Source organism: Oncorhynchus mykiss, chromosome 21 (genome assembly GCF_013265735.2).
Source record: "Oncorhynchus mykiss isolate Arlee chromosome 21, USDA_OmykA_1.1, whole genome shotgun sequence".
NCBI classification, from domain to species: domain Eukaryota; kingdom Metazoa; phylum Chordata; class Actinopteri; order Salmoniformes; family Salmonidae; genus Oncorhynchus; species Oncorhynchus mykiss.
The window spans coordinates 45,130,859-45,158,116 of record NC_048585.1 but is presented as its reverse complement, the minus strand read 5'-3'; the positions used below and the strand labels follow the sequence as shown (position 1 = coordinate 45,158,116).

The 27,258-nt window shown below is 41.5% G+C and overlaps 2 protein-coding genes across 2 annotated transcripts; both read left to right on the top strand.

Moving 5' to 3' along the window:
* Positions 1-13,219: 13,219 nt before the first annotated feature.
* Positions 13,220-15,486, top strand: nitr1 (novel immune-type receptor 1). The gene is given in 6 exon segments (NM_001124298.1): positions 13,220-13,286; positions 13,446-13,808; positions 13,955-14,305; positions 14,504-14,635; positions 14,835-14,869; positions 15,227-15,486. Coding segments are annotated over 6 exon segments (1,077 nt in total). The 5' UTR covers positions 13,220-13,228; the 3' UTR covers positions 15,365-15,486.
* A 9,272-nt stretch (positions 15,487-24,758) lies between these two features.
* On the top strand, positions 24,759-26,716 carry LOC110500542. The gene is made up of 6 exons (XM_021577949.2): positions 24,759-24,834; positions 24,979-25,347; positions 25,498-25,839; positions 25,951-26,079; positions 26,181-26,230; positions 26,332-26,716. Exons 1-6 carry the CDS (start codon positions 24,795-24,797, stop codon positions 26,446-26,448), a joined length of 1,047 nt encoding a protein of 348 aa, XP_021433624.1. The 5' UTR covers positions 24,759-24,794; the 3' UTR covers positions 26,449-26,716.
* The last annotated feature ends 542 nt before the right edge of the window (positions 26,717-27,258 follow it).

The window sequence follows — 27,258 nt, the reverse complement described above, 5'->3', positions numbered from 1 at the left end:
TACATTCATGTACATACTACTTCAATTGGGCCGAGCAACCAGTGCTCCCGCACATTGGCTAACTGGGATATCTGCATTGTGTCCCGCCACTCACCACCCGCTAACCCCTCTTTTATGCTACTGCTACCCTCTGTTCATCATATATGCATAGTCACTTTAACCATATCTATATGTACATACTACCTCAATCAGCCTAACTAACCGGTGTCTGTATGTAGCCTCGCTACTTTTATGGCCTCGCTACTGTATATAGCCTGTCTTTTTACTGTTGTTTTATTTCTTGACTAACCTATTGTTCACCTAATACATTTATTGCACTATTGGTTAGAGCCTGTAAGTAAGCATTCGGCGCACGTGACAAATAAACTTTGATTTGAGTAGATTTGATCACCTCTGCTTAGTCTAATACCGTGACAACTCAAATATACCAAAAACGATTTAGTCCAATCAACGTAAGCTAAATATGATGTGGCTGTCCATGGTTCTGATTTCTGTGTGATTCTGCATCTCACTAAGTACTGTACTGTATGTGCATATCTAGACTGCCTAGTCCATTTCTCCTGTGTTTTAGTAGATATTTACTGGAAGATAACTGATAATGTCTTCTACCTTGACTCTGCAGGCAGTTAGATTTGGGTATGTCATTTTAGGCTAAAATGTAAACAGGGGCGGATCTTTTACAAACTCAAATGCTAGATGCGGATGTAATAAATAGAGTGGTTTCAGTTTTCTTCCTACAAATGTTGCTCTATATTTGGAATGCTTTAAACTACAAAATATTATGACCCCATCACTGAAGGATAATACTCTCAGGAACACATATGCATCTTCTGTTTCCCTCTACAATTCCCAGATGTCAGAACAGACTGACCAGGCACTAACTCAGACTGGGGGAAAAGGACCATCATCAATGATGATGAAAATGGATATGTGTAAAACTAACAGTGAAATATGACTCAGAGTCATGTTCTGGTTTCAAAACAGACTTCCAAACTCTCACGGTAGCTCAATGTATTGTAGTTACGTGGTAAGAAACTGAATAAAAAAAACCCATAGCTCAATCAAAACAGTCTAATCTATAGCAGATAACTTTCAACACACCAACTCCTTTCCACATGCCCACTACTTTCCTTTCCACACACCCACTCAGCCATTCTCCAGTCATCATACTGGACTACAGCTACCTTCTCGCAAAAACACCTGAAGAGACCTGTCTACCTTTGTAGCTGTAGCTTCAGTCATGGCAGGGTAGCCTAGTGGTTAGAGCGTTGGACTAGTAACCGGAAGGTTGTGAGTTCAAACCCCCGAGCTGACAAGGTACAAATCTGTCGTTCTGCCCCTGAACAGGCAGTTCCCAGGCCGTCATTGAAAATAAGAATTTGTTCTTAACTGACTTGCCTGGTTAAATAAAGGAAAAATAAAAAAAATTTAAGGTTAGGATTAGGCTAGGGTTACAGCTAGGACTAGGGTTAGGTTAGAGTTAGGCTAGGCCTGGGGTTAAAGGTTAAGGCTGGTGAATAGTTCATTTGAACATGTATAATCCATCTGTAGGGTGAAGCCTTGCGGTCCTCTAGGAACCCCACCCAACTGAAACACCTATCAGCTGTTCCCAAACCTTTTTGGCCTACGACCTCATTTTGATATCCAACATCTTACGAGACCCATCATGTAAAAAAAAGTGATGCAATCAACTGGCAATGTTTATTTTTTAATTGTTGACAGTATTTTTGACAGTATTTCAATCTGAAGGAAGTAAGGTTTGAAGTGACTGAAATGCATCAGAAATGTATTGGGAAGTTCAGAAGATCATCGGGAAATAAAGAAAAGAATGTCGGCGTTGATGATGTTTTTTCCCCCCAATCTTATTTCGTGCCTGGTCTTGTCCACTCTGTTCTAATGAGTCATTGGTGCTTGTGGGCATTGTAGAGGGAAACAGAAGATCTTTCAGGGATAGGGTCATAATAGTTTATCACACATTTGTAAGAAGAAAACAGAAACCACTCTGTTTATTACAACAGCAACTCGTGGCTACAGGAGGTTACTGTCGTAACCCCAGTTCTATGAGCCAAGAGCGATTTAGTACATTTTATTTCAGTTTTTTTCTGAAACACTGACCTATATGAACCCCACCGAACCCAAACACCTATTTCCATTTTGATTCAACAAAAATATGATACATTTCTGTTTTTACAATCCACAGAAAACATCCGTGTCAATTTTGCTTTCTGCAAATAGACATCATGGTCCAATACTAACTACCACGCCCTCTACCAATGAAATCCCTTTTGATCTCACTGTGATCTCAGCGTGAATAACGAGGTGTTCTCTGACTCACAACCAGACAGAGCAGAATAGATTTACAAACAGAATGGTGAGAACCTTCCTACCAGCTCTACTGCACCCTGAATGAGTAAGCAAGCTACTGTTAAATCTATAATTTAGACAGAGTAAGATTGACTGCATCCATCAAGTATAACCAGAATGTTCAGTGCATCACTTCTTCCTGATTTCTAACATGTAAATGTGATATCAATGATTCTAATCATTAATGTAGGACTTTGTGCTTTGTGTTTCAGGTTTGGTCTCTGTTTTGGTTTCTCAGTATCAGACTATGGAGGTCCGTACTGGGGATACCATCACCTTGCAGTGTTCCAATGTTACAACGGTTGTGGGACACACAGCATGGTTCAAGCAAGTCAACGGATCAGAGCCTGTGTGTATCTCGTCTATGTATGGCATTAATTCAACACCTGATCTCCACAATGGTTTCAAAGGAGCCATTTTGAAATGTTCAGCAACAGTACCAACAAGACCACTTTCTTTCTCAAAATTACTGAATTTGAAATAACTGATTGTGGCCTGTGTTTCTGTGGATTGTATCCACATAGTCACGTGCTCTTTGTCAATGCAACAGTTCTAAAGAATTCAGGTTAAGTGTTCAGCTTTTTATCTGTCTTTTGTTACATTTGAACATGTTTATAGAGCCTTGTCAGGAGTTATCATGAAACAAAGGCAAACCGTTGGTGGACATCTTTTTTAAATATATTTTTGAGAAAAAAATATTTATTTATTTTTTACTCATCTCAATGTTATAGGGCACAATGGAGGTGAGGAAATACCAGAGTCATCTAAAGAGAGTGAGTTTATCTTTCTTTCTCATGTAGATTTAAAAAAAAAAAGAATAATTAAGAAACAATAACGCAACATTTTTTTAGTCTGTCATTAAAGGATCACCAAGTGATTTAATAAAATGTCATCTAATAGGACACTGTAATGGAACTATCTGTCTAGTAGGAGAGGAAGATGATGGAACCATGTACCTCCTTCCCCTGGTTGTGATCCTGGGTGTTGTGACTGCTGTTCTACTGATAGTCAATCTCATCCTGGTCCTCAAGATCAGACGAGACGCAAACAGACACAATACAGGTAGGAACCCATTTCATGATAATATGGGACCTGTGAACTACACTTCAAATGTGGATGTTTTTCCCATGACAAACTGTACACTGATGATCAGAGTCAGTGTGTACACTAGAATGGAATGATCCATTGGACCGTTCTCTCGTCTCTCTTTTATATCATATTTAGGACCTGATTCTCAAAGGCAATCACACAATGATCAGGTAAATACTGCATGATTAAATACTGAAATATTAGCAGTTCAAAAATCGTGGAAATAACATATGTTGGTTATGTCATGGTGTTTGCAAATCTACAAAACCACGATCCAGATGCATTGAATTATGCCGCCCTGAATTTCACATCCAAGAAGAGGATGATGGAGAAGAGAAGAGAGAAGGAGCTGGACCCCCATGTAGTGTATGCTGCTACAAGATGATAAAGTGGAAGAGGATGGAAGAGGAGGACAATAAGTTGTCCATATCTTTGAATACATTGATTTGCCATATCTTAGAATACATGTTTAAATCTTGCTGTATTGTATCTGTGTAGTTAAGTTAAATCTATTGAAATGTAAATCAATTAATCTCTGTAGTGTTACTTTGTTAGTTGTACCTTAGGCCTACTGTAGCCTTCTGCAAAGTAGTTAGGCCACACAGCTCAGTGGTACAGGGTGTGGTTAGAGATGAGGAGTTATAAATCAAATCACATCAAATCAAATCCAATTTCATTGGCCACATACATATGGTCAGCTGATGTTATTGCAAGTGTAGCGAAATGCTTGTGCTTCTAGCTTTGACAGTGCAGCAATATCTAACAAGTAATCTAACACTTTCACAACAACTACTGTACCTAATACACACACATCTAAGTAAAGGGATGGAATAAGAATATATACTGTACATATAAATATACGGATGAGTGATGACCGAGCGGCATAGAGAAAATGCAATAGATTGTATTAAATACAATGAGATGAGTAATGCAAGTGACTAGTGATCCATTTATTAAAGAGGTCAATGATTTCAAGTCTGTATGTAGGCAGCAGCCTCGCTGTGTTAGTGATGGCTGTTTAACAGTCTGATAGAAGCTGTTTTTCAGTCTCTCAGTCCCAGCTTTGATGTACCTGGACTGACCTCGGCCTCTGGATGGTAACGGGGTAAACAGGCAGTGGCACGGGTGGTTGTTGTCCTTGATGATCTTTTTGGCCTTCCTGTGACATCGGGTGCTGTAGGTGTCCTGGAGGGCGGGTAGTTTGCCCCCGGTGATGCGATGTGCAGACTGCACCACCCTTTGGACTGCCCTGCGGTTGTTGGGGTGCAGTTGCCGTACCAGGCGATGATACAGACCGACATGATACTCTCAGTTGTGCATCTGTAAAAGTTTGTGAGGGTTTTAGGTGACAAGCCAAATTTATTCAGCTTCCTGAGGTTGAAGAGGCACTGTTGCGCATTCTTCACCACACTGTCTGTGTGGGTGGACCATTTCAGTTTGTCCGTGATGTGTATGCAGAGGAACTTTTCACCTTCTCCACTGCTGTCCCGTCATTGTGGATAGGGGGGTGCTCCCTCTGCTGTTTCATGTAGTCCACGATAATCTCCTTTGTTTTGTTGATGTTGAGTGAGAGGTTGTTTTCCTGACACCACACTCCGAGTGCCCCCACCTCCTCCCTATAGGATATCTCGTCGTTGTTGGTAATTAAGCCCACTACTGTTGTGTCATCTGCAAACTTCATGATTGAGATGGAGGCGTGCATGGCCACGCAGTCTTGGATGAACATGGAGTACAGGAGGGGGCTGAGCACATACATTTGTGGGGACCAGTTTTGAGGATCAGCAAAGTGGAGATGTTGTTTCCTACCTTCACCACCTGGGAGCGGCCTGTCAGGAAGTCCAGGACCCAATTGCACAGGGCGGGGTTGAGACCCAGTGAAGTAACAACTGTTTAATGGCTGCAGAGGAGTAGTTGCCTCTTTTGGCCTCTCTTAACTTAGATCTCTGTTGTGTCTGTTAGTGATTTGGTCATTTTTTATTGGGTGACCCCGAGGGGCAAAGTACCCAGGCGTAGACAATTGCATTATACTGATCACTTCTAAAGACAAATAAAGAGTTAAACCAAAATTGCCTTTATCATGATGTTATTCCCCACTTAGTATTTCCTGTCTTGGCATTGCACTGATCACAGCCCCCTATTCCGTGAAGCACCTTATAAGGAGAATCTGATTGAGGTCTGAGGTAGAGGAGGGGCCAGTGAAGGTACGCATCATTTCCTGTGGTGTGAGTGACAGGAAGGAGCAGCTCAGTGTAAAGTGAGACCTGCTGAGGTGAACTGACACTGGGGGATGAAATCTCTCTCTCTCTCTCTCTCTCTCTCTCTCTCTCTCTCTCTCGACCCGTAAACACCAGACCCCTGCTGCTCATTTATATGTGCAAAGTATGTAAAGAATACAAACCATTTTTTAAACCCTAAACTGTGCAGGGTTTATTCAACTATGGGTCCTGAGTTATGAGAATACATCTATAATACACTGCGGTCTGCTGTGAGCACAAAACAAGACCGTCTCTAAGCTTTGGACAGGCCTGCTGGCCTTTTACACACTCTGTGTCTCTACGTTGTTTTCAGCAGGATGTCTATGTGGTGTCACTCTGTTTTCTCTCATTCTTTCAATGTTGTTCACAACCATGACAATAAGCAACACATTCCACATATGTACTGTATGTCATGTAGCCTATGTATTGCCACTTACAAGATCATAGGTTTAATTCATTCAAACCACAATCATTTGTTTACAGAGATTAAAGTAGAAATTGTATCAATGTATACTAGGCTACAGCGAAGAAGCTTACACACCTACTAAACTCTCAACTAGTAGCCTACACATGAGTTAGTACATGCATGACAGAGATAAGACTGACTTTCATTCTGGAGGTGTTTCCTCCACATACCCTCACAGTAATGCTCCACCCCTGTTCACCCTTCATGTCAGGATATGTTCTATCCCTATAGGTCATCAGGAGTACTGCCTGTAACTGGTACATGGGGAGGGGCTAAATCTATCTAAGGTACAATAGTTTAATAACAAGAGGATACAGGTATATGTATGTGTAATGTATGTTTGAAAATGTACTGCATACTTACCAGATAACATTATACTTTTCACCCAATTAAATTAAGGATATTCATATATTCTCTTTAAACACTGCCTCAGTATTGGACATCTTTGATTCAGTTGATGCCTAAATAGCAAACTATACAATGTATAAAAACAAAAAAAACATCCTCAAGACACCACAAAGTGTGTATGCTTCACCCACCCTCTACACAATATCCTACACAGTAAGCATTGGTTCACTTTGCATGGATTATATGAGTGATTTTCACTTACGAAGACCATGGTTGGCTGAATAAGGTGTTAACAAAAATGACGCGTCCAGTTCGACCAATCACCAATAACCCCATAGTAGAAGTATTGTCTACATGGGTGGACTTTTTCCATTCAACACACAAGTTGTGAAGAGGACATCTTCAAAGATGATGGAACTGTGTCTGATACTGGCATTTCTTGTAGAGATGGGTAAGCCTCTCTGATGCTGGGACATACTTCTGTGCTGTGGACTCGTGGGGAGATACTGTTTGGGAATGGGATCAAGCTGGATGTTGAGTGTGGTCACTCTGATGATCCACAGATGAGAATCCTGGTCCTTCTCTCTGTCATAAGAACTGGAGTTCTCATCCGCTGTCTGACCATCTTCATCATCATCTACACCACCAGGAAATAGATCAATCTAAGACAAATGTCGATGGACTTTTGCAGTAAAAGTCGGAAATATCATCACTATGTATTGAACATTTGTATTTGTTGAGATTGCTGAGTTGTTTCATGTTGCATTTTTTTTATTAATGGCCTGTGACCTTGTTTAAAAAGTTGGATGTCAGTTGGTTAAATACTCTTCTGAAATCCCCTGTATATGCTGCTTCTTATAGCATTAATAAATATCCATTTAAACAACTGATACTGACTGAAATAGACTTGTTTCTTCTCTTGTGTTCTGTACATAAAGTATGTCTGTATGAATGTGTGCAGAGGGCTTCTGCAGACTCAACCTACTGATAAATGCTAAACCCACCCATGCATGCACCCACACAGCGAGATGTTCACAGGTACCTGCACACTGCGGTCTGCTGTGAGCACAAAACAAGGCCATCTCTACGCGTTGGACAGGCCTGCTGGCCTTTTACACAGTCCAGGGCCTCTATGTGGTTTTCAGCAGGATGTCTATGTGGTGTCACTCTGTTTTCTCTCATTCTTTCAATGTTGTTCACAACCATGACAATAAGCAACACAGTCCACTTAGATATACTGTATACTGTATGTCATGTAGCCTATATCTTGTCACTTACAAGATCATAGGTTTAATTCATTCAAATTCATTCAAACTACAATTTTGTTTACTGAGTTATTTTTTGTTTTATAATGTATACTAGGCTACAGTGAAGAGGCCTACCCATGAGGTACACCCCTACCAAACACTCAACTAGTAGCCTACACTTGAGTTAGTACCTGAATGACAGGGATGAGACTGACTTTCATTCTGTAGGCGTTTCCTCCACACACCCTCACAGTAATGCTCCACCCCTGTTCACCCTTCATGTCAGGATATGTTCTATCCCTATAGGTCATCAGGAGTACTGCCTGTAACTGTTACATGGGGAGGGGCTAAATCTATCTTAGGCACACAACTGAGTTTAATAACAAGAGGATACAGGTATATATATGTATGTGTAATGTATGTTTGAAAATGTACTGCATACTTACCAGATAACATTATACTTTTCATCCAATTAAATTAAGGATATTCATATATTCTCTTTAAACACTGCCTCAGTATTGGACATATTTGATTCAACTGGTGCCTAAATAGCAAACTATACAAAGTTGAAAAAATATATATAATTATCATCTAGACATCACAAAGTGTGTATGCTTCACCCACCCTCTACACAATATCCTACACAGTAAGCATTGGTTCACTTTGCATGGATTATATGAGTGATTTTCACTTACGAAGACCATGGTTGGCTGAAAAAGGTGTTAACAAAAATGACGCGTCCAGTTCGACCAATCACCAATAACCCCATAGTTGAAGTATTGTCTACATACAGTAGGTGGACTTTTTCCACTCAAGACACAGGTTGTGAAGAGGACATCGTCAAAGATGATTGCACTGTGTCTGATACTGGCACTTCTTGTAGAGATGGGTAAGTCCAACTTTGATATTTCTCTGCTTAAGGGATGTAGACTCAGGTGCTTAATTGATGCAATTCATATAGGTATTTTTTGGGTATATTAAGGACTTGTGTAAGTAATGGATCATGTCTCTGTGTGTATTTTAGCTGCTGCACAATCCTTGGAAATGCATCTTATTATGGCCAATGTTGGAGAGACTGTGACTTTGCACTGCTTCTATAAAGGCAACCTGGCACTGTACTTGATGTGGTACAAGCAAACAATGGGTGACAATCCTCAACTCTTATCAGTCTTTTACAAGTATAACAAGAATGCAACATTTTACCATGAATTTAAGGGTAACACTCGCTTCTCAGTGCAAAGCGGTGAAGGAATGAATCACCTAAAGATCTCAGACATGCAACTCTCTGATTCAGCCACATATTACTGTGGGAACTCGTATGCCAACCAGGTGGAGTTTGGAGCAGGAGTCATTCTCACTGTGAAAGGTACAACATCTGAATTTACAAACAAAGGAAATAGTAACTCATTTTCTGAACTTATAATGTTAAGGGATTTTTCCACATTATGTTTTGGATACAATGGCTTAATTATGCTGTATTTGCATAATCAGATATGACTGTGTATGATTTCAACAATGTTAACTTGGGACACAACATTGGGGACAGTTGTACTGACTTATAAACATTCTACAAACAAAGGAAATAGTATCTTATGTTCTGCAACTACAATCTTTTGTTTTTTACCACTTTATGTTTTGGATACAATGGCTTAATAATGCTGTATTCCCATAATCAGAAATTACTGTGTATGATTTCAACAATGTTAACTTGGGACATAACATTGGGAACAGATTTACTGACTTATAAATCCTCTTGTCAGGTTCATGGTCAAGAGACATGACTGTGTTCCAGCAGCCTGTGTCTGAGTCAGTCCAGCCAGGAGACTCTGTGGCTCTGAACTGTACAATTCACACTCAGACCTGTGCAGGAGGACACAGTGTCTATTGGTTCAGACATGGCTCAGGAGAATCCCATCCAGGAATCATTTACACCCATGGAGACAAGAGTGATCAGTGTGTGAAGAGCACTGAGGCTGGGTCTCCTACACAGAGATGTGTCTACAACCTCCCCAAGAGGAACCTCAGCCTCTCTGATGCTGGGACTTACTACTGTGCTGTGGCCTCATGTGGGGAGATACTGTTTGGGAACGGGACCAAGCTGGACATTCAAGGTAGGTGATACGGCTTGCAACTTTTGATATGTTTTACTAATCTACAGTGTAGAATATTAATTTACTTGCTATTCTGAGTGTCCTCTATCAATATTTGAATGTCCACAGGCAATAGGGCAGATCTTCTTCTCTTGGCGTACTGCCTGGGTGTAGGAATGACTTTCTTGTTAATCCTGATCATTGTCCTTGCTTGCATCATGTACAAGATGAACCAGAGAAAGTGTCTGCAGTGCAGAGGTAAGTGACAACCTTTTAGAAGTTGCTATTCTTTAACATTACCGTCTACAGATGTATCTGCATGGGAAGAAGGAGTTGCATCTTTATCTTTGAGGTGTTTCTTTTCAGGATCCGTCTCTCTGACACCATGTCCAGCAGTCTCTTCTACAGATGCAGGGGTAAGTAGAATTCCTTACATTTTGTATTACCATAGAAATATGTATGGAAATGTTTATGTTAAATAATAACATATGGAATTATTTCCCCCTCCCACTTTTATAATTGTTTCTCACAGAACCAAGATGGAGACAGTCTCCATTACGTAGCTCTGAATCTGAGCAACAAGAAGAACAGGTCTGGAAGACAAAGAGGTCACATGGAGACAGTGGTGTATGCTGGGATCAGACATTAGAACTGGATGAATGAAACAGTCCAATGAATTATCTTTGTATCAACTCTCCCTTTATTAACATTATTATCTGTATTACTGTAACATATAATTACTGTAGCTACTTGAATTAAGTGCATTGCTTCTCTGCCAAACTCATTTTAAATGGACTTGCTTGTGACAAGATGAATAAAGCATTTTACAACAGTCAAGACAAAGGAAGTTGAATGTATTTGTTTAGACCAAACTCAGGAATCTTTAAAAGGTGCAATATGCAGAAATCACTACGCCATTTCCTGGTTGCAAAAATTATAATAGTTCACCTAGTTTCAGTTTATGTGACAAAGCCATCAATGCATGTGTAGAGAATCATTGTACCATCTAAACTCCTTTGAAATATATTTTCAATAACCCCAAATATTGTATTTTCAGCTGTTTAAAGCTGGTGTACAAAACCAAAGAAAAATACGCAAAAACTAGACTTAAGAACGGGAAGCTTAGAAATAGAGACCATAGAACAGGTCTACCATTTCTTAGACTTGCGTTAATTGAGAACTAATCAAATCAAATACATTTTTATTTGTCACATGCGCCAAATACAACCGTGAAATGCTTACTCACAAGCCCTTCACCAACAAGGAACTTGAAGCTCTCAACCTGCTCCACTACAGCCCTGTCGATGAGAATGGGGGCATGCTTGGCCCTCCTTTACCTGTAGTCCACGATCATCTCCTTTGTCATGATCACGTTGAGGGAGAGGTTGTTGTCGTGGCACCACACTTCCTGGTCTATGACCTCCTCCCTGTAGGTTATCTCATCATTGTCTGTGATCAGGCCTACCACTGTTGTGTCGTCGGCAAACTTAATGATGGTGTTGGAGTCATGGTTGGCCATGCAGTCATGGGTGAACAGGGAGTACAGGAGGGGACTAAGCACGCACCCCTGAGTGGCCCCCATGTTTAGGATCAGCGAGGCAGATGTGTTGTTGCCTACCTTTACCACCTGGGGGCGGCCCATCAGGAAGTCCAGGATCCAGTTGCAGAGGTAGGTGTTTAGTCCCAGGTTCCTTAGCTTAGTGATGAGATTTGAGGGCACTATGGTGTTGAACGCTGAGCTGTTGTCAATGAACAGCATTCTCACGTAGGTCTTCCTTTTGTCCAGGTGGGAAAGGGCAATGCTGAGTGCAATAGAGATTGTGTCATCTGTGGATCTCTTGGAGCGGTATGCAAATTCGAGTGGTTCTAGGATTTCTGGGAAGATGGTGTTGATGTGAGCCATGACCAGCCTTTCAAAGCACTTCATGGCCACAGACGTGAGTGCTACGGGTTGGTAGTCATTTAGGCAGGTTAACATGGAGTTATTGGGCACAGGGACTATGGTGTTCTGCTTGAAACATGTAGGTATTACAGACTTGGCCAGGGACAGGTTGAAAATGTCAGTAAAGAAAGATCTATAACTCAAATTTCGATGTGAATTTGGTTGGGTCGCAAGTTACACGAAAGTTACACATTGTTGCGTTAAGAACGGAAAGCATAGAAATAGCGCACATAGAACAGAACTACTGCTTCATAGACTTGCTTGCAATGAGAATGACATATCTATAACTCACATGTCTATGTGAATTTGGTCAGGTTGCCAAATAAAGTGACGTATTACAGCTTTAATTTGTAGTGTTAAACCGTTCTCATGCCACTAACACACCCTCAAACACACAGCAACATATTTACAGTTACTCTGTGGTTTGTGATGAACACGAGATGAGGATGTATCTGAGCTTTGTTAGGGCCTGTTGGCTTTGTACACAGGACCCTCTGCTCCCCCTCTTTTTCTCTGCTCTTCTCTTTCTCTCCTCTCTCTCTCTGATCTCTCTCTCTCTACTTCTCCCTCCAATCTCTCTCTGTCTCTCCTCTGTCTCCCTCTCTCTTCTTTCTTTTTCTCTCTCTCTCTCTTGCTCTCTCTTTCTCTCTCTGTCCCTCTCTCTCTCTCTTTCTCTGTTTCTTTCTTTCTGTGGTTTTCAGCCGGATGTCTCAGAACTCTTAGCTCTCTCATTCTGTATACTATACTACTTGCTCTTCAAGTTGACCATTTTAACAACAGTAAACCAACTCTTTTGATGAGGCAGCTGTTCTATACATAGTCGACTGAAATCTGTGAAAAAAGACAATAAGCTACTTTTTTGGTTATTTCAACTAGATCTGTAGTTCTAGATCTGTAGCCAAAAAACCCAGTTTAGTGAAGTATTATCATCACCTATAGGCCTAGAGGAATCTTTCTCCTCAATAACAACATCATGGGAATGGATTCAATCCATCCAATCCAAATGAGTGTAAATTCTGAATGAGAGACTTTTTTCCATTTATGTTTTTTAGTGAGGTGAAGTGACTGTGTGGTGACAGAAGCCCTAGTGGATGACAGTGTCATCTATGCGTGCTCCCAACAAATTCACAACTATGGGTCTCTTGACGTAGACAACAGTAGATGTGGTGATTAAGAATGAGGGCTGGCAAATTTGAATGATTAATACAGCATTTTTACTAAATATACAATGATAAGAATATAATACACTCTTTGTATGTCTGATTCAGTCCAGCCTGTGACTCTGTACAATGTGAAGAAGATTGTCCTTCCTGAATAAGGCGTCAACAAAAATGATGCGTCCAGTTCGACCAATCACCTGTAACTCCATTGTTGAAGTGTTGTCTACATAGGTGGACTTTTTCCACTCAAGACAAGTTGAAGGGAGGATGACAACTTCAAAGAGGATCACACTTTGTCTGATATTTCCACTTCTTGTAGAGATGGGTAAGTCCAACTTTTATATTTCTCTGCTTTTGAGATGTCCGCCCTTGATTTGGATGCTTGAGATATCACATGTAATACTTTACAGACACTTTGAATATTCTAAGTTGTGTTTCGGGTAAGTTACAGAAAATATACTGTATTGTTCATGTTCTTTAATAGATGTGGTAACTGGTACTGGGTCCTCATCTATACTTCAGGACAGTGGTTTCACATCAGCCAACGTTGGCGACGCAATGATTGTGCACTGCTTCTATAAAGGCCACATAGCCATGCATTTCTCCTGGTACAAGCAACCCTTTGGAGATAAGCTTCAACTCTGCTCAACTGTCTATAAGTTTGACAGGAACGCAACCTTTTACCATGAGTTTAGGGATAACCCTCGATTCTCAGTGGAAAACGGCCAAGAAAAGAATCACCTAAAGATCTCAGACATGCAGCTCTCTGATTCAGGTACATACTACTGTGGAAGCTCTTATGGCAACAAGGTGGAGTTGGGAGAAGGAGCCATTCTCTTAGTAAAAGGTACTTTTATAGATATATGGTGAAAATATACAGATATATGGTTAATATCTTAATCAGATTAGATTTTTATTTAGAAAATGTTGAGTTTGAACACAGTCTACAGTAATATTCTAGAGATTCAATGGGTTTATTGATCTTCTTGTCAGGATCAGGGTCCAGAAACATATCTGTACTCCAGCACCCTGTGTCTGAGTCAGTCCAGCCAGGAGACTCTGTGACTCTGAACTGTACAATACACACTGAGACCTGTGCAGGAGAACACAGTGTCTATTGGTTCAGACATGCCTCAGGAGAATCCCTTCCAGGAGTCATTTACACCCATGGAAACAGGAGTGATCAGTGTGAGAAGAGCCCTGAGGCTTGGTCTCCTACACAGAGCTGTGTCTACAACCTCCCCAAGAGGAACCTCAGCCTCTCTGATGCTGGGACTTACTACTGTGCTGTGGCCTCATGTGGGGAGATTCTGTTTGGGAACGGGACCAAGCTGGACATTCAAGGTAAATCCCATTTAATCTGTAAATATCCCCAACAACACTGTATATTCATGCAAACAGCCTACCTCCAAATTATCTCATTATCTTGTCTCAACAAGCTATACAATATCACCATCAGCTTTTGATTCTATATTTTACTGTTTGATGATCTTCCTAAGTGCTCATGAATACAATATGAATTCACTGATACCCTTTCCACAGTTCCAGAACATCATTCTCCATTTGATCTGAGTCCTACTGTTCTGTCATTGGTCATCTCCAACATCTTTCTGGGGATAGTGACCCTTCTTCTTGTCTGGGCGCTGTGCAAGACTCTGAACAGAGATAGCAGAGGTATTACTTTATATCTAATGTATGTGATGTTATAGGTGATGTATCTAATGTTTCATGCATCTCTATGCAATGTACATTCTGTAAATATCAGTTCAATGTCCAACATATAAGCACTGTTAATTAACTGCATGAGGTTAAAAATAGATAGATTGTCATAAAAAATAATAGCTGGCCTTCCTCTATTTCAATCTCTATGAAGGGAGGACTGATGTCCCAACGTCCCAGGGCAATCAGGTAAATTTGTCAACATTTATAAATATAGTATGTTTTTTAGTTTTTACAAGAAACTGCCATTTAACTTTCCTTACAGCTAGTGTTCAGCTTATTTATGCATGTTGTGTTATTAAGCTTTCTTGGAAGTAACAAGTCACTGTACTAGATGAAGCCTTATGATCTTTGTGATTGTTGTTCATTTTTCCATGGAACTTCTGTCTGTCACTGTTCCACTGACTGTCAGGTCATTGTAGTGGGTGTACAGTCTGAACAGTCATGTCTTTTGTAGAGTGTTTTCTTCCACAGGAGAATAGAAACATTATATAGTAGATCATGCTGTCATCATAATGTATTTCCTCATGGCTCCACCCCCCTCAGAATCAAGACAGTGACGTGTTGAACTACGCAGCTGTCAGTTTCACCCCCAAGAAGAAGTCCTCCTCTAGAACAGCGAGAAAGAAGACCAGCAGAGAGGATGCAGTGTACTCTGATGTCAGATACCTTCAGCAGCAGTGAAAGATATCCCCACTGTCACAGACTACAAAAACAAGTTTTACAATTTGTAGCAAAATAAAACTGCTTTTAGTACCAAAAATTACTATGGAATTTTCAATGTAACAAATAAACTGTTGTTTTAACATTGTCTGTATGCCTGATGTATATAAAGATCCTGCAATGTCTGAAAAAGCCATAACTTTTTACAGCTTTTTATTGTAAGAAATCATATGATAGAGAATCCCATTTTTGCTCTATTACTATGTGTTTTTAACATAATAAACTGTACATTTTTACGTTCTTTACTTCTCTATTCTCTGTCTACAGTAAATCTCTGCGACCACATATACAATGTCATTAAAAGGAATAGCAGAGCCTTTTTATTTAACCGCTGTTTTGTCTTGTTGATGTACAAACCTGGTTCTCGCAGACCGTGAGAATCTCTCTGACTCCACATACCGCATAGATATACATGTGCAGTTGAAGTCGGAAGTTTACATACACCTTAGTCAAGTACATTTATACTCCGTTTTTTTTTACAATTTCTGACATTTAATCCCAGTAAAAAGTCCTTTCTTAGGTCAGTTAGGATCACACCTTTATGAAAAAGCTAGCGCCATTAGCCAGGAGCAAGAGGACCTGTTCCCCCCCGAGGCCCAACGAATGCCAACCTTGCACTCTGTCGAAGACATCCTTTCTGAGTTGAGATCCCAACGTACAGAACTCAAAATTAAATTAGATGCCATTAACTCTCATCTCAGTGCGATAGGGGGCAAGGTGACAATCCTGGAAAACGCTTTGCCTGACATCAACATCAAGATAACCGTAAACGTAGGGCGCCTGGACGAGGCAGAGGGGCGAATCCTATCCATGGAAAACTTATTGACAGATGCCATGGAAACAATAGCATATGCTAAAAAGAAAATAGAGCATCTGGAAGAGAAAACAGAGGACCTGGAAAACGGGGGGCGAAGGAATAATTGTGTTCTATTAAATCTGGGCGAAAAAGAAGAGGGAAACATGCCACTGATCCGCTACCTGCAAGACAAACTTCCCGAGTGGCTCCACCTGTCCACCGATAGGCCCATAGAACTCGAGAGAGCTCACCGAGCACTGAGGCCCCCACCAGCAGCCAGACAACAATCGCGCCCAATCACCACACGTTTCCTGAGATTCACCGACAAGGAACGAGTTCTACAGGCGGCGAAAACCAACACCATCACAGTGGGAAACGCCAAACTCACTTTACACCAGGACCTGTCAGCTGGAATACGCCGAAAGCCCCGAGAATTTGACGAGGTGAAGAAATACTCCATTGACCGAGGCATCTTCACCGGATTCAAATACCTAAACGAGCTCAGGATTCTTCACCAAGAAGCCCTGCGACACTTCAAAACTCCCGAAGAGGCAAAACGTTTTTTGAAAGACAATCCTGGTCAATGAGAAACAGACCAATGACTAAATGTGATTAATGCTATTACTAAAGGAGGTAAGACAACATATAGCCGATATCCAAAGACCCACCCGCCCTGCTAAATGTCATTATAGCCGCCCAATCTATATTTATTTTCCTTTAGCTGAGAGGGATAGGCTCTATAGCCTAACCTAGGCCTACTAACGTTTCAGCCTACTTTGACTTCCCCTTTTTTTCTTGCTCTTATTATGTCCCTTGGGGGAGGTATATGTAGGCTGGGCTATTGATTTTATTTACTCCCTCTTTTAATGTGGTCTGGACGGTGGCTACGTTGTCATTTACTCAATGCGGGGTGGAGAGTAGAGGATGAAGCATTTCTTTGGGGGGGGGGGGGACGTTGTGCGTTGTTAACTGTTCCCTTTTTTTTTTTCTTTTTTTTCGGAACACAGAATTGAGACTGAGCGTGGGGGTAATAGATCCAACGGGATGTGTCGAGTTGTTTGGGAACGCGGCTGGGGTGTTCAGAGATTGTTATTTTATGTACACCATTTATTTTCCTTTTATGTGAACGCAGCTGTAACTATTATCCACCTTTACCCAGAGATGACTTGCACTAAAGTGCGATTACTGTTCGATGACGATGACTAGCACCTTAAATCTATTGACATGGAACTGCCATGGTCTAGGTCATGCAATAAAACGGAAAAGGATACTATGTGATCTTAAAAAGTAAAAAGCAGACATCGTGCAAGTACAAGAGACACACCTCTGTGATACTGAACATGCCAAACTCCGCAGAGCTTGGGTGGGACAGGTGTATTTCTCATCTTTCAAATCAAACAGTAGAGGCACAGCCATACTTATCTATAAGAATGTTCCATTCATAATTGACAAAAACATATCTGATCCGGAGGGGAGATTTATTTTGATAACTGTGTCACTTTATGGTCAACTAATTACTATCTTAAATTTATACGCCCCTAACACAGATATTCCTGCTTTCATGTCAAATATGATAACCCTGTTCAATGAGCATTGTGTGTCCTTTGGCGTGGTGGCTGGAGATTTTAATTGTACCCTTAACCTTACCCTAGACAAATCATCTCAAGTCCCCTCCACAAATCCAATATCTACAAAGATGTTGAAAGAAAAAAGAGAGCAGTCAGAGCGTACAATCATGGCTATCCGAACAGCAGAGGACGAGGTCACATATTACCCCAAAAATATTAATTGAACTTTTCATGATTTTTACTGCAAATTATATACCTCTGAGAGAAAACACACGGAGGCAGAACTCCACTAACTAAACTATCATAGACCGACCAAGAAGATCTCAACTTCCCTTCACTCCTGAGGAGATCCTGGAGGCAATTACCTCCATGCCACCTAATAAGTGCCCAGGCCCAGATGGAATCCCCAGAGAGTTCTACAAAGCTTTTTGGCCCCAGCTCAGCCCTATATTCATGCCAATGCTGGAGGATTTTTGCTAAAACGGAGTTCTCCCAGACTCAATGCATACAGCTCGCATTACAGTGTTGTTCAAAAAAGACAAGGACCCTCTATCCTGCTCGTCCTTCCGGCCCATAAACTTGTTAGATTTCGACTACAAAATAATTACCAAATTGCTCGCCAAAAGAACGGGGCACAAGACAAGGGTGCTCGCTGTCCCCACTGCTCTACTTGTTGGGGCGGAGCCTCTGGCAGAGTTGAAAAGGAGCAATCCAAGTATTGTGGGCGTTTCTGCAGGTGGCCTGCAGCACAAGATTTCGCTTCACGCTGATGATGTCTTGCTCTACATATCCAACCCTGAGAAATCACTCCCTCCCATTTTAGACACAATTGCTCAGTATGGCAAGTTTTCAGGTTATAAGATCAATTTTAACAAATCCACTGTCTGCCCTCTCAATATTACACTCACCAGCTCTATGAAGACACTATGTCCTTTCCAATGGAAGACACAGGGATTTCAATACCTTGGGATCTTCATAACACCAGATCTGAATAGCCTTTTCAAGGAAAATGATCTCCCACTCCTGGATCGAATCAAGAACGATCTCCAAACCTGGATCTCCGTCCCAATTAGCTTAGTAGGAAGAAATAATGTCATCCGTATGAACATTATGAACAAAACCTAGGATCAAGTTCTCCACTCTATCGAAACCCGAATCTTGCCCTCCCTTCAATTGTACTACTGGTCTGCCCAAATCCGCAACATACTAACATGGATCACAAACAGACAAGAGTCAACGTGGATTCAGATAGAAGCCCAATCCTGTGGTTCATTGCCCCTAAGCTCAATTGTATTAATTAATAACTTTCTGAGAAAATATTCTGTGAAAAGGACCTAGGTCTGACTATCAGTGAGGAGTTATGGGCGGATGGTTCCTCTACTAATGTAAAAATGAATGAATCTAATTACACATTTTTGTACAAATTTCATTACACTCCTTTGAGAGTCCATAGAATGAAAACAGTAACTAACTGTAAAAGATGAACCTCTGAAAGTGGAACCTATATGCATGTATTTTGGAGCTGTAGAGAGATGGCCAGATTCTGGCTATCTACAGTGGGGCAAAAAAGTATTTAGTCAGCCACCAATTGTGCAAGTTCTCCCACTTAAAAAGATGAGAGAGGCCTGTAATTTTCATCATAGGTACACTTCAACTATGACAGACAAAATGAGACCAAAAAATGCACCATAATGTGCAAATTAATTAATTAATAATCCTACAATGTGATCACATTGTAGGATTTTTAATGAATATATTTGCAAATTATGGTGGGAAATAAGTATTTGGTCAATAACAAAAGTTTATCTCAATACTTTGTTATATACCCTTTGTTGGCAATGACAGAGGTCAAACGTTTTCTGTAAGTCTTCACAAGGTTTTCACACACTGTTGCTGGTATTTTGGCCCATTCCTCCATGCAGATCGCCTCTAGAGCAGTGATGTTTTGGGGCTGTTGCTGGGCAACACGGACTTTTTGCTGGGCAACACGAGATCTTGCGTGGAGCCCCAGATCGAGGGAGATTATCAGTGGTCTTGTATGTCTTCCATTTCCTAATAATTGCTCCCACAGTTGATTTCTTCAAACCAAGCTGCTTACCAGGCCTCTCTCATCTTTTTAAGTTGGAAAACTTGCACAATTGGTGGTTGACTAAATACTTTTTTGCCCCACTGTAGACATACTGCTGCACAGAAAATACTAGATGTACAGTTCGATATGACCCCGTGTACCTATCTTCTTAATGCCCAGCAGGACTTTGTTCTTGATCCTGACAGAGAACATTTGCTTATGACTATTACATACTTTGCTAAGAAATGTATTCTTCTATTGTGGGCCTCTAATACCTCTCCTACATTTAAAATGTGGGTTGACCAGATTGTTGACTTTCTCCCTCTTGAAAAGCGGGAGAAAAATGTTTTGTCTGTCATAGTTGAAGTGTACCTATGATAAAAATACATCCAAAGTTGTGGCAAAATGGCTTAAGGAAAACAAAGTTAAGGTATTGGAGTGGCCATCACAAAGCTCTGACCTCAATCCAATAGAACATGTGTGGGCAGAACTGAAAAAGAGTGTGCAAGCAAGGAGGCCTTCAAATCTGACTCAGTTACACCAGCTCTGTCAGGAGGAATGGGTCAAGATTCACCCAACTTATTGTGGGAAGCTTGTGGAAGGCTATCTGCAACGTTTGACCAAAGTTAAACAATTAATACTAATTAAGTGTATGTAAACTTCTGACCCACTGGGGATGTGATGAAAGAACTAAAAGCTGAAATAAATAATTATCTTTAATATTATTCTGACATTTAGCATTCTTAAAATAAAGTGGTGATCCTAACTGACCTATGTGTATGTCAGGGATTTTTACGAGGATTAAATGTCAGGAATTGTCAAAAACGGAGTTTAAATGTATTTGGCTAAGGTGTATGTAAACTTCCGACTTCAACTGTAGCTGACTGTGTCCTGTGTTTCTGTGGATTGCATCCAAATAGCCACACCTTCTTTATCAATACAACAGTTCTAAAAATTCAACGTACGTTTTCAACTATTTATCTGATGTTTGATACATTTGAAAATGTTCATCAACCTAATCAGGAGTTAACATGAAAGAAAGGCAAACCATTGACAACATTTTAAAAAAATCTTTATACGTTTGAGAATAAATACTGATTTAGGGCACAAAGGAGTTGAGGAAATACCACAGTCATCTAAAGAGAGTGAGTTTATTTAAAAATAAATACTTGAGATACAAATTAAAGGACCACCAAGTGATTTAATAAGAAGTCATTTAAAAGGACATTGTAATGGAGCGATCACTCTGGAGAGGATGATGATGGAACCATGTACCTCCATCCCCTGGTTGTGATCCTGGGTGTTGTGGCTACTGTTCTACTGATAGTCAATCTCATCCTGGTCCTCAAGATCAGACGAGACTCAAACAGACACAATACAGGTAGGATTCCATTTCATGATAACATGCGGCCTGTGAACTATACCTTTAATGTGGATGTTTTTCCCATGACATACTGTACACTGACGTTCAGAAGAGTCAGTGTGTTCACTAGAATGGAATGATCTGTTATTCCGTTCTCTCGTCTCTCTTTTATATCATATTCAGGACATGATTCTCAAAGACAAGCACAACATGATCATGTAAATGCTGCATGATTAAATACTGAAATATAAGCAATTCAGAAATCGTGAAAATAACATATGTTGGTTATGTCGTGATGTTTGTAAATCTATTGAACCATGATCTACAGAACCATTGAATTATGCCACCCTGAAATTCACCTCCATGAAGAGGAAGATGGAGAGGAGAAGGAGCTGGACCACCATGTACTGTATGCTGCTACAAGATTATAAAGTGGAGGAGGAAAATGTGTTGTCCATATCTTTGAATACATTGATTTCCCATATCTTTGAATACAATTTTAAATCCTACTATATTTTATGTGTAGGACAGAACACTCGGATCAACCCTTAAAAGAGATGGGTGGGGCTAAAACTTAATAGGGTGTGAACTATGCTGAATGGGTGTAGACAAAGAATAATTCTCCAGTATGGACCAAAACATTCAAAGTGTCAAGGCTCAGGAGAAGACCCAGATGCAGACAGTTTCGAAGTAACTCAAGTTTAGTATAAAACAAGGAGGGGGGCAAACACCAAACCTGTCGTTAGTCCAGAGCAGATTCCGAAAGGTACAGAATGGCAGGCAAGCTCAGGGTCAGGGCAGGCAGAGGTCAGTAACCAGGAAAGCTAGAAAACAGGAACTAGAGACATACAGAACCCCGAGGAAAAACGCTGGTAGGCTTGACGAAACAAAAATGAACTGGCAACAGATACACAGAGAACACAATCATAAGTACACTGATGATAATGGGGAAGATGGGCAACACCTGGAGGGGGGTGGAGACAGGCACAAAGACAGGTGAACCAGATCAGCGTGTGACAGTACACCCCTCTAGGGGCGCCACCTGGCATCCTACCTGGGCGCATACCTGGTTGACAGGGGTGCCGGCGTTGGAACTCAGCCATGAGGCCTGACTCCAGGATGTTCCTGGTGGGGACCCAGCACCTCTCCTCCAGGCCAAAACCCTCCCAGTCAACCAGGTACTGGAATCCCCTGCCCCACTGTCAAACCTTCAGGAGGCGCCTCACAATGTACACCGGTTGGCCGTCGATGAGACAGGAGGGTCTTGGAGATGGGGCAAGAGCTGATAAAGCGGGGGGAAAGGTTGCGGGACTCCACCCGGAGGGGAAGGTTTCGAGTGGACAGCCATACCCTCTGCCCGAGACAATACCGGGGAGCCGAGGGTCTGGTGGTGGACCGCTTGTCGTCAATACCTGGAGGTGGTCTTGAAACGAGCCGACAGGGGCTGTCTTCCAGATACGGCGACAGCGGCGGACAAACATCTGGGTCAAGGGTATGCCGACCTCTTCCTCCATGAAGAGCGGGGGCTGATAACCCAGGGAACACTCGAAAGGCGAGAGTCCAGTGGCAGAGCAGAGGAGGGTGTTACGGGCGAATTGAACCCACACTAGTTGCTGGCTCCAGGTGGTGGGGTTGGCGGAGACAAGGCAGTGAAGAGTTGTCTCCAGGTCTTGATTGGCTCGCTCTGACTGGCCGAAGACGTCGGGGACTTCCGTGATGCCTCGGAGGTGAGTTGGAATTCTTGAGCGGGAGAGTGGAATCGGACCTCCTCTTCTTCTTACGTTCCCGTAGCCGCCCATCGATCTGGATGGTCAAGGCAATGAGCGAGTTGAGATCCATCGGTAGTTCCCGGGCTGCTAATTCGTCCTTAAACTCCTCTGGTACTCTGTACAGGAATGTGTCGAACAGCGATTCCGGGTTCCAGGCACTCTCAGCTGTCAATGTGCGGAAATCCATCGCATAGTCTGCCACACTGTGGGAGTCTTACCAAAGCTGGAGTAACTTCCGGTCAGCCTCTCTCCTAGATTATTGGGAATCAAAAACCTTCTTCACCTCCGCCACAAACTCCTCCAGACCGAAGCATACGGCCGAATGTTGCTCCCACACGGCCGTAGCCCAGGCGAGAGCCCTCCCGGACCTCATCGTGATGAGGTACGCTATCTTCGAGAGGTCCGAGGGGTAGGAAGGCTACAGCTCGATGATGAGAGAACACTACATGACAAACGCCCGATAGGTTCCCGATTCTCCAGCGAAGTGTTCCGGGGGAGGTAAGCAGGGCTCTTGGGAAACTGAAATGGCCGCTCTGCTAACAGCCCAGGTTACCATTTTGTAGCTCTGTGTCTCTGCTTTAATCCAACGTAAAAAACACAATTTCAATTTTGCGACATAAGATCGAATCAAGGCAATCAGTCACATTTGGTAATTTTTTAATAGGGTGACCTTGAGGGGCAAAGAACCCAACAGTAGACTATTGCATTATACTGATCACTTCTAAAGACAAATAAAGAGTTAAACCAAAATTGCCTTTATCATGATGTTATTCCCCCCTTAGTATTTCCTGTCTTGGCTTTGCACTGATCACAGCCCCCAATTCTGAGAAGCACCTTATAAAGAGAATATGATTGGGGTCTGAGGTAGAGGAGGGGCCAGTGAGGGTACGCATCACTTCCTGTGGTGTGAGTGACAGGAAGGAGCAGCTCAGTGCAGAGTGAGACCTGCTGAGGTGAACATCATTGGGTCTCTCATGGACTAACACTGTGGGATGAAATGTCCTTTATGCTCTCTCTCTCTCTCTCTCTCTCTCTCTCTCTGATTTGAGGGGGGGGGGGGGGGGGGGGGGGGGGGTCTTTACACACCTCTCTTCACCTGTTCATCTGGACAGTAAACACCAGACCCCTGCCGCTCAGTTATATGTGCAAAGTATGTCAAGAATACAAATAACAAGCAAAAGCATTTTCAAAATGCTAAACTGTGCAGGGTTTCTTAAACTATAGGTCCTGAGGTATTAGAATACATCTTTAATCACAGACTATTTATTTTTCACTTTGGGTCATTGGAGGACGATTTGGGTCAAGGGAGGACAGTCAATTTCCCATTTGGGTCTTGAGTTGAAAACATTTAAGAACCCTAAAGGATTCAACAAGAGTAGAAAGTGTGTAACCCTTGGGCTGGGCTGGGTTGGGGTCGGAAGTATTAGCAGCACTAGAGATCATTCACCATTTCCTAGTTAAACCTTCATTTTCACTAGGCATGTCAGTTTAAGAACAAATTCTTATTTACAATGACGTCCTATTTCAGTCAATGTTTCATTTCTCTCAAAAAATAATCAGCCGTATCAAGCAAATATTTGATTGCCTTGGTCCAGTTACTCTGACCTGCTTTAAAATGTATTTTTAATAAGTATAACTATGGTAAGTATAACTATGGTAAGCCAGAGGACACATTTAGATTGTAGTCAGCCAATAACATCTCTCGTTTCAGTGTTCCCTCCTACTGCATGAAACGTACATGTAAAGTGCCGTCCTATATTAGGTGCATATAAAGTGCCCCACTGTCAGACCCACAGACTATACAGTGCAGAAGGGACTAATGTTACAATGATGAATAGAGAAGTATTTATGTTTTACATCAACTTGGGTAAGTGTAAGACATTTTAATTTAGTTCCTTTTTTTAATCATTTGTAGTATGCAGTTTGAATATGACAAGTGAAGTGGATGTTCTGTCTGTAATGTGTAGAAATGCCTTTGTCTTTGATCCATTTTGTTTGTTTGCTTTGACAGTTTGTGCTTTTACCAAACCAAACGTAATCCAACCAACCCCTGTGATGGTTACTGAGCTGGGAGGCACTGTGACTCTCACTTGTCTTAGTTCAGATGAGACAGTGACCAGATTTAATTGGTTCAAGCAGAGTTTTGGACAGGAACCCCTCCACATGACTTCATCTCTTTATGTTGGCCAAGATAGTTATTATTCCATCAACTTTATTAAGGACTTTACTGAGACCGAACGTTTGGGTATGAGGAGAGGAGACTACAGCTATAACTTGACCATATCCAAGACAGAGCCAGGGGACTCAGCTACATACTATTGTTCCACTGCAGCCATCTATGAGCAAACATTTGGAGAGGGAACTGTTTTAATTGTCAAAGGTAACTAAACATTTGCTTCTTCAATTTTGAATTGTGTGGCCCTGTATGTTGGTATGTTTGTACAGCTGCTTCATCAAATGCTAGTGATGAATACATGGCTTTTCGTGTTTTCACCCACTTAGTTTTACATTAGTTACTCACTCTCTTCAGACTCAGAGTCCAACATCATGTCTGTGCTCCAGCAGCCTGTGTCTGAGTCAGTCCAGCCAGGAGACTCTGTGACTCTGAACTGTACAATACACACTGAGACCTGTGCAGGAGAACACAGTGTCTATTGGTTCAGACATGGCTCAGGAGAATCCCGTCCAGGAATCATTTACACGCATGGAAACTGGAGTGATCAGTGTGAGAAAAGCACTGAGACTGAGAAAAGCTGCATCTACAACCTCCCCAAGAGGAACCTCAGCCTCTCTGATGCTGGGACTTACTACTGTGCTGTGGCCTCATGTGGGGAGATACTGTTTGGGAACGGGACCAAGTTGGACATTGACGGTAGGTGATACAGCTTCTATTTTTGTTTATATCTACTGTATAGTCTACTATGTAGAACATACATTTACTTGCTATTCTGGGTTTCTTCTATTACTGTTTGAATATCAACAGACCATAGAGCAGATCCTCTTCTCTTGGTGTCCTGCCTGGGTGTAGTATTGGGTGTCACGTTCACCTTGATCATTGTCCTGGTTTGCATCATGTACAAGATGAACAACACAACATGTGTGCAGTGCAGAGGTAAGTTACTATCTCTTGATATTGGTTGATGTCACCATTTGTTGTTGTTTCAGTAGTAGAAGAAGAGGAAGTATCCAAATATTTTTTGTAATTATTTTTAGGACTCGTCTCTCAGACCAGAGGTCCCGCAGTTACCAGGTCAGATGCAGGGGTAAGCAGAAATACTTGTATATTGTCTGAAGTCTATTGTGAAGCTTGTCCTTAACCAACTTCACTAATTGAATGTCGACAATGCTATTTTGTGCTTCACAGGACCAAGATGGCGACAGTCTCCATTACGTAGCTCTGAATCTGAGCAACAAGAAGAACAGGTCTAGAAGACAGAGAGGTCACATGGAGACAGTGGTGTATGCTGGGATCAGACAGTAGAACTGGATGAATGAAACAATGATAATTTTATTCTAGATAACTCTTTAATAATATCTATGAACGCATAAGCAGTCAAATGTGATAAACAGTGGTCATAGCTTTTTTTGTTATACAAAGTTGAAATAATTGATTGCATTGCTTCTCTGACAAACCAATTTTTACATTTGAATAATAATAATCAGGGGTGGTGCTTATATTTGTCTTGGTACACAAGTTTGTAATGAAAATCCTTTGTGTTGTTGTTGCTAATCCCAACTCCCCCTGAGACACCCGCAGGGAGTGGGTTCACAGCCAGGGTCACCATTGTACAGCAACCCTGGAGCAATTCGGGTTAAGTGCCTTGCCCAAGGGCACAGTGACAGATTATTATTATTTTATTGTATTTGTTGTGCCCATTTTATCAACAGTGAACCAGTTACTTGTGTAAAGAAAAATAACGTGTTTCCAACTGTTTGAATTTGAATAAATTGAACCCACTGCATACTATGATGATGTGACGCGTTGTACAGATGGATGCTCTTAACTGTCTCAGACATTATGGTCTGTTTACAAAGCCTTGTGGTGAAGGTGGAAGTGTTGCAGTAACTTTCCACTGATGGAAACTAACCTCTTATAGACATTTAACACAGGAAGACTGACCTGCACCCACACTACTCTCCACTTTGTCCCTTAGGGCCCTGTATTGTTAACACCAGTTAGTGGGTGTGAAACAGACCCTTCGTGCAGCAAAGACCAATCAACACAAATGTGTAGGTCAAAGTTGACTAAGTTATGTGAAGTCTAGCAGTACCACATCATGTTACGATAAAT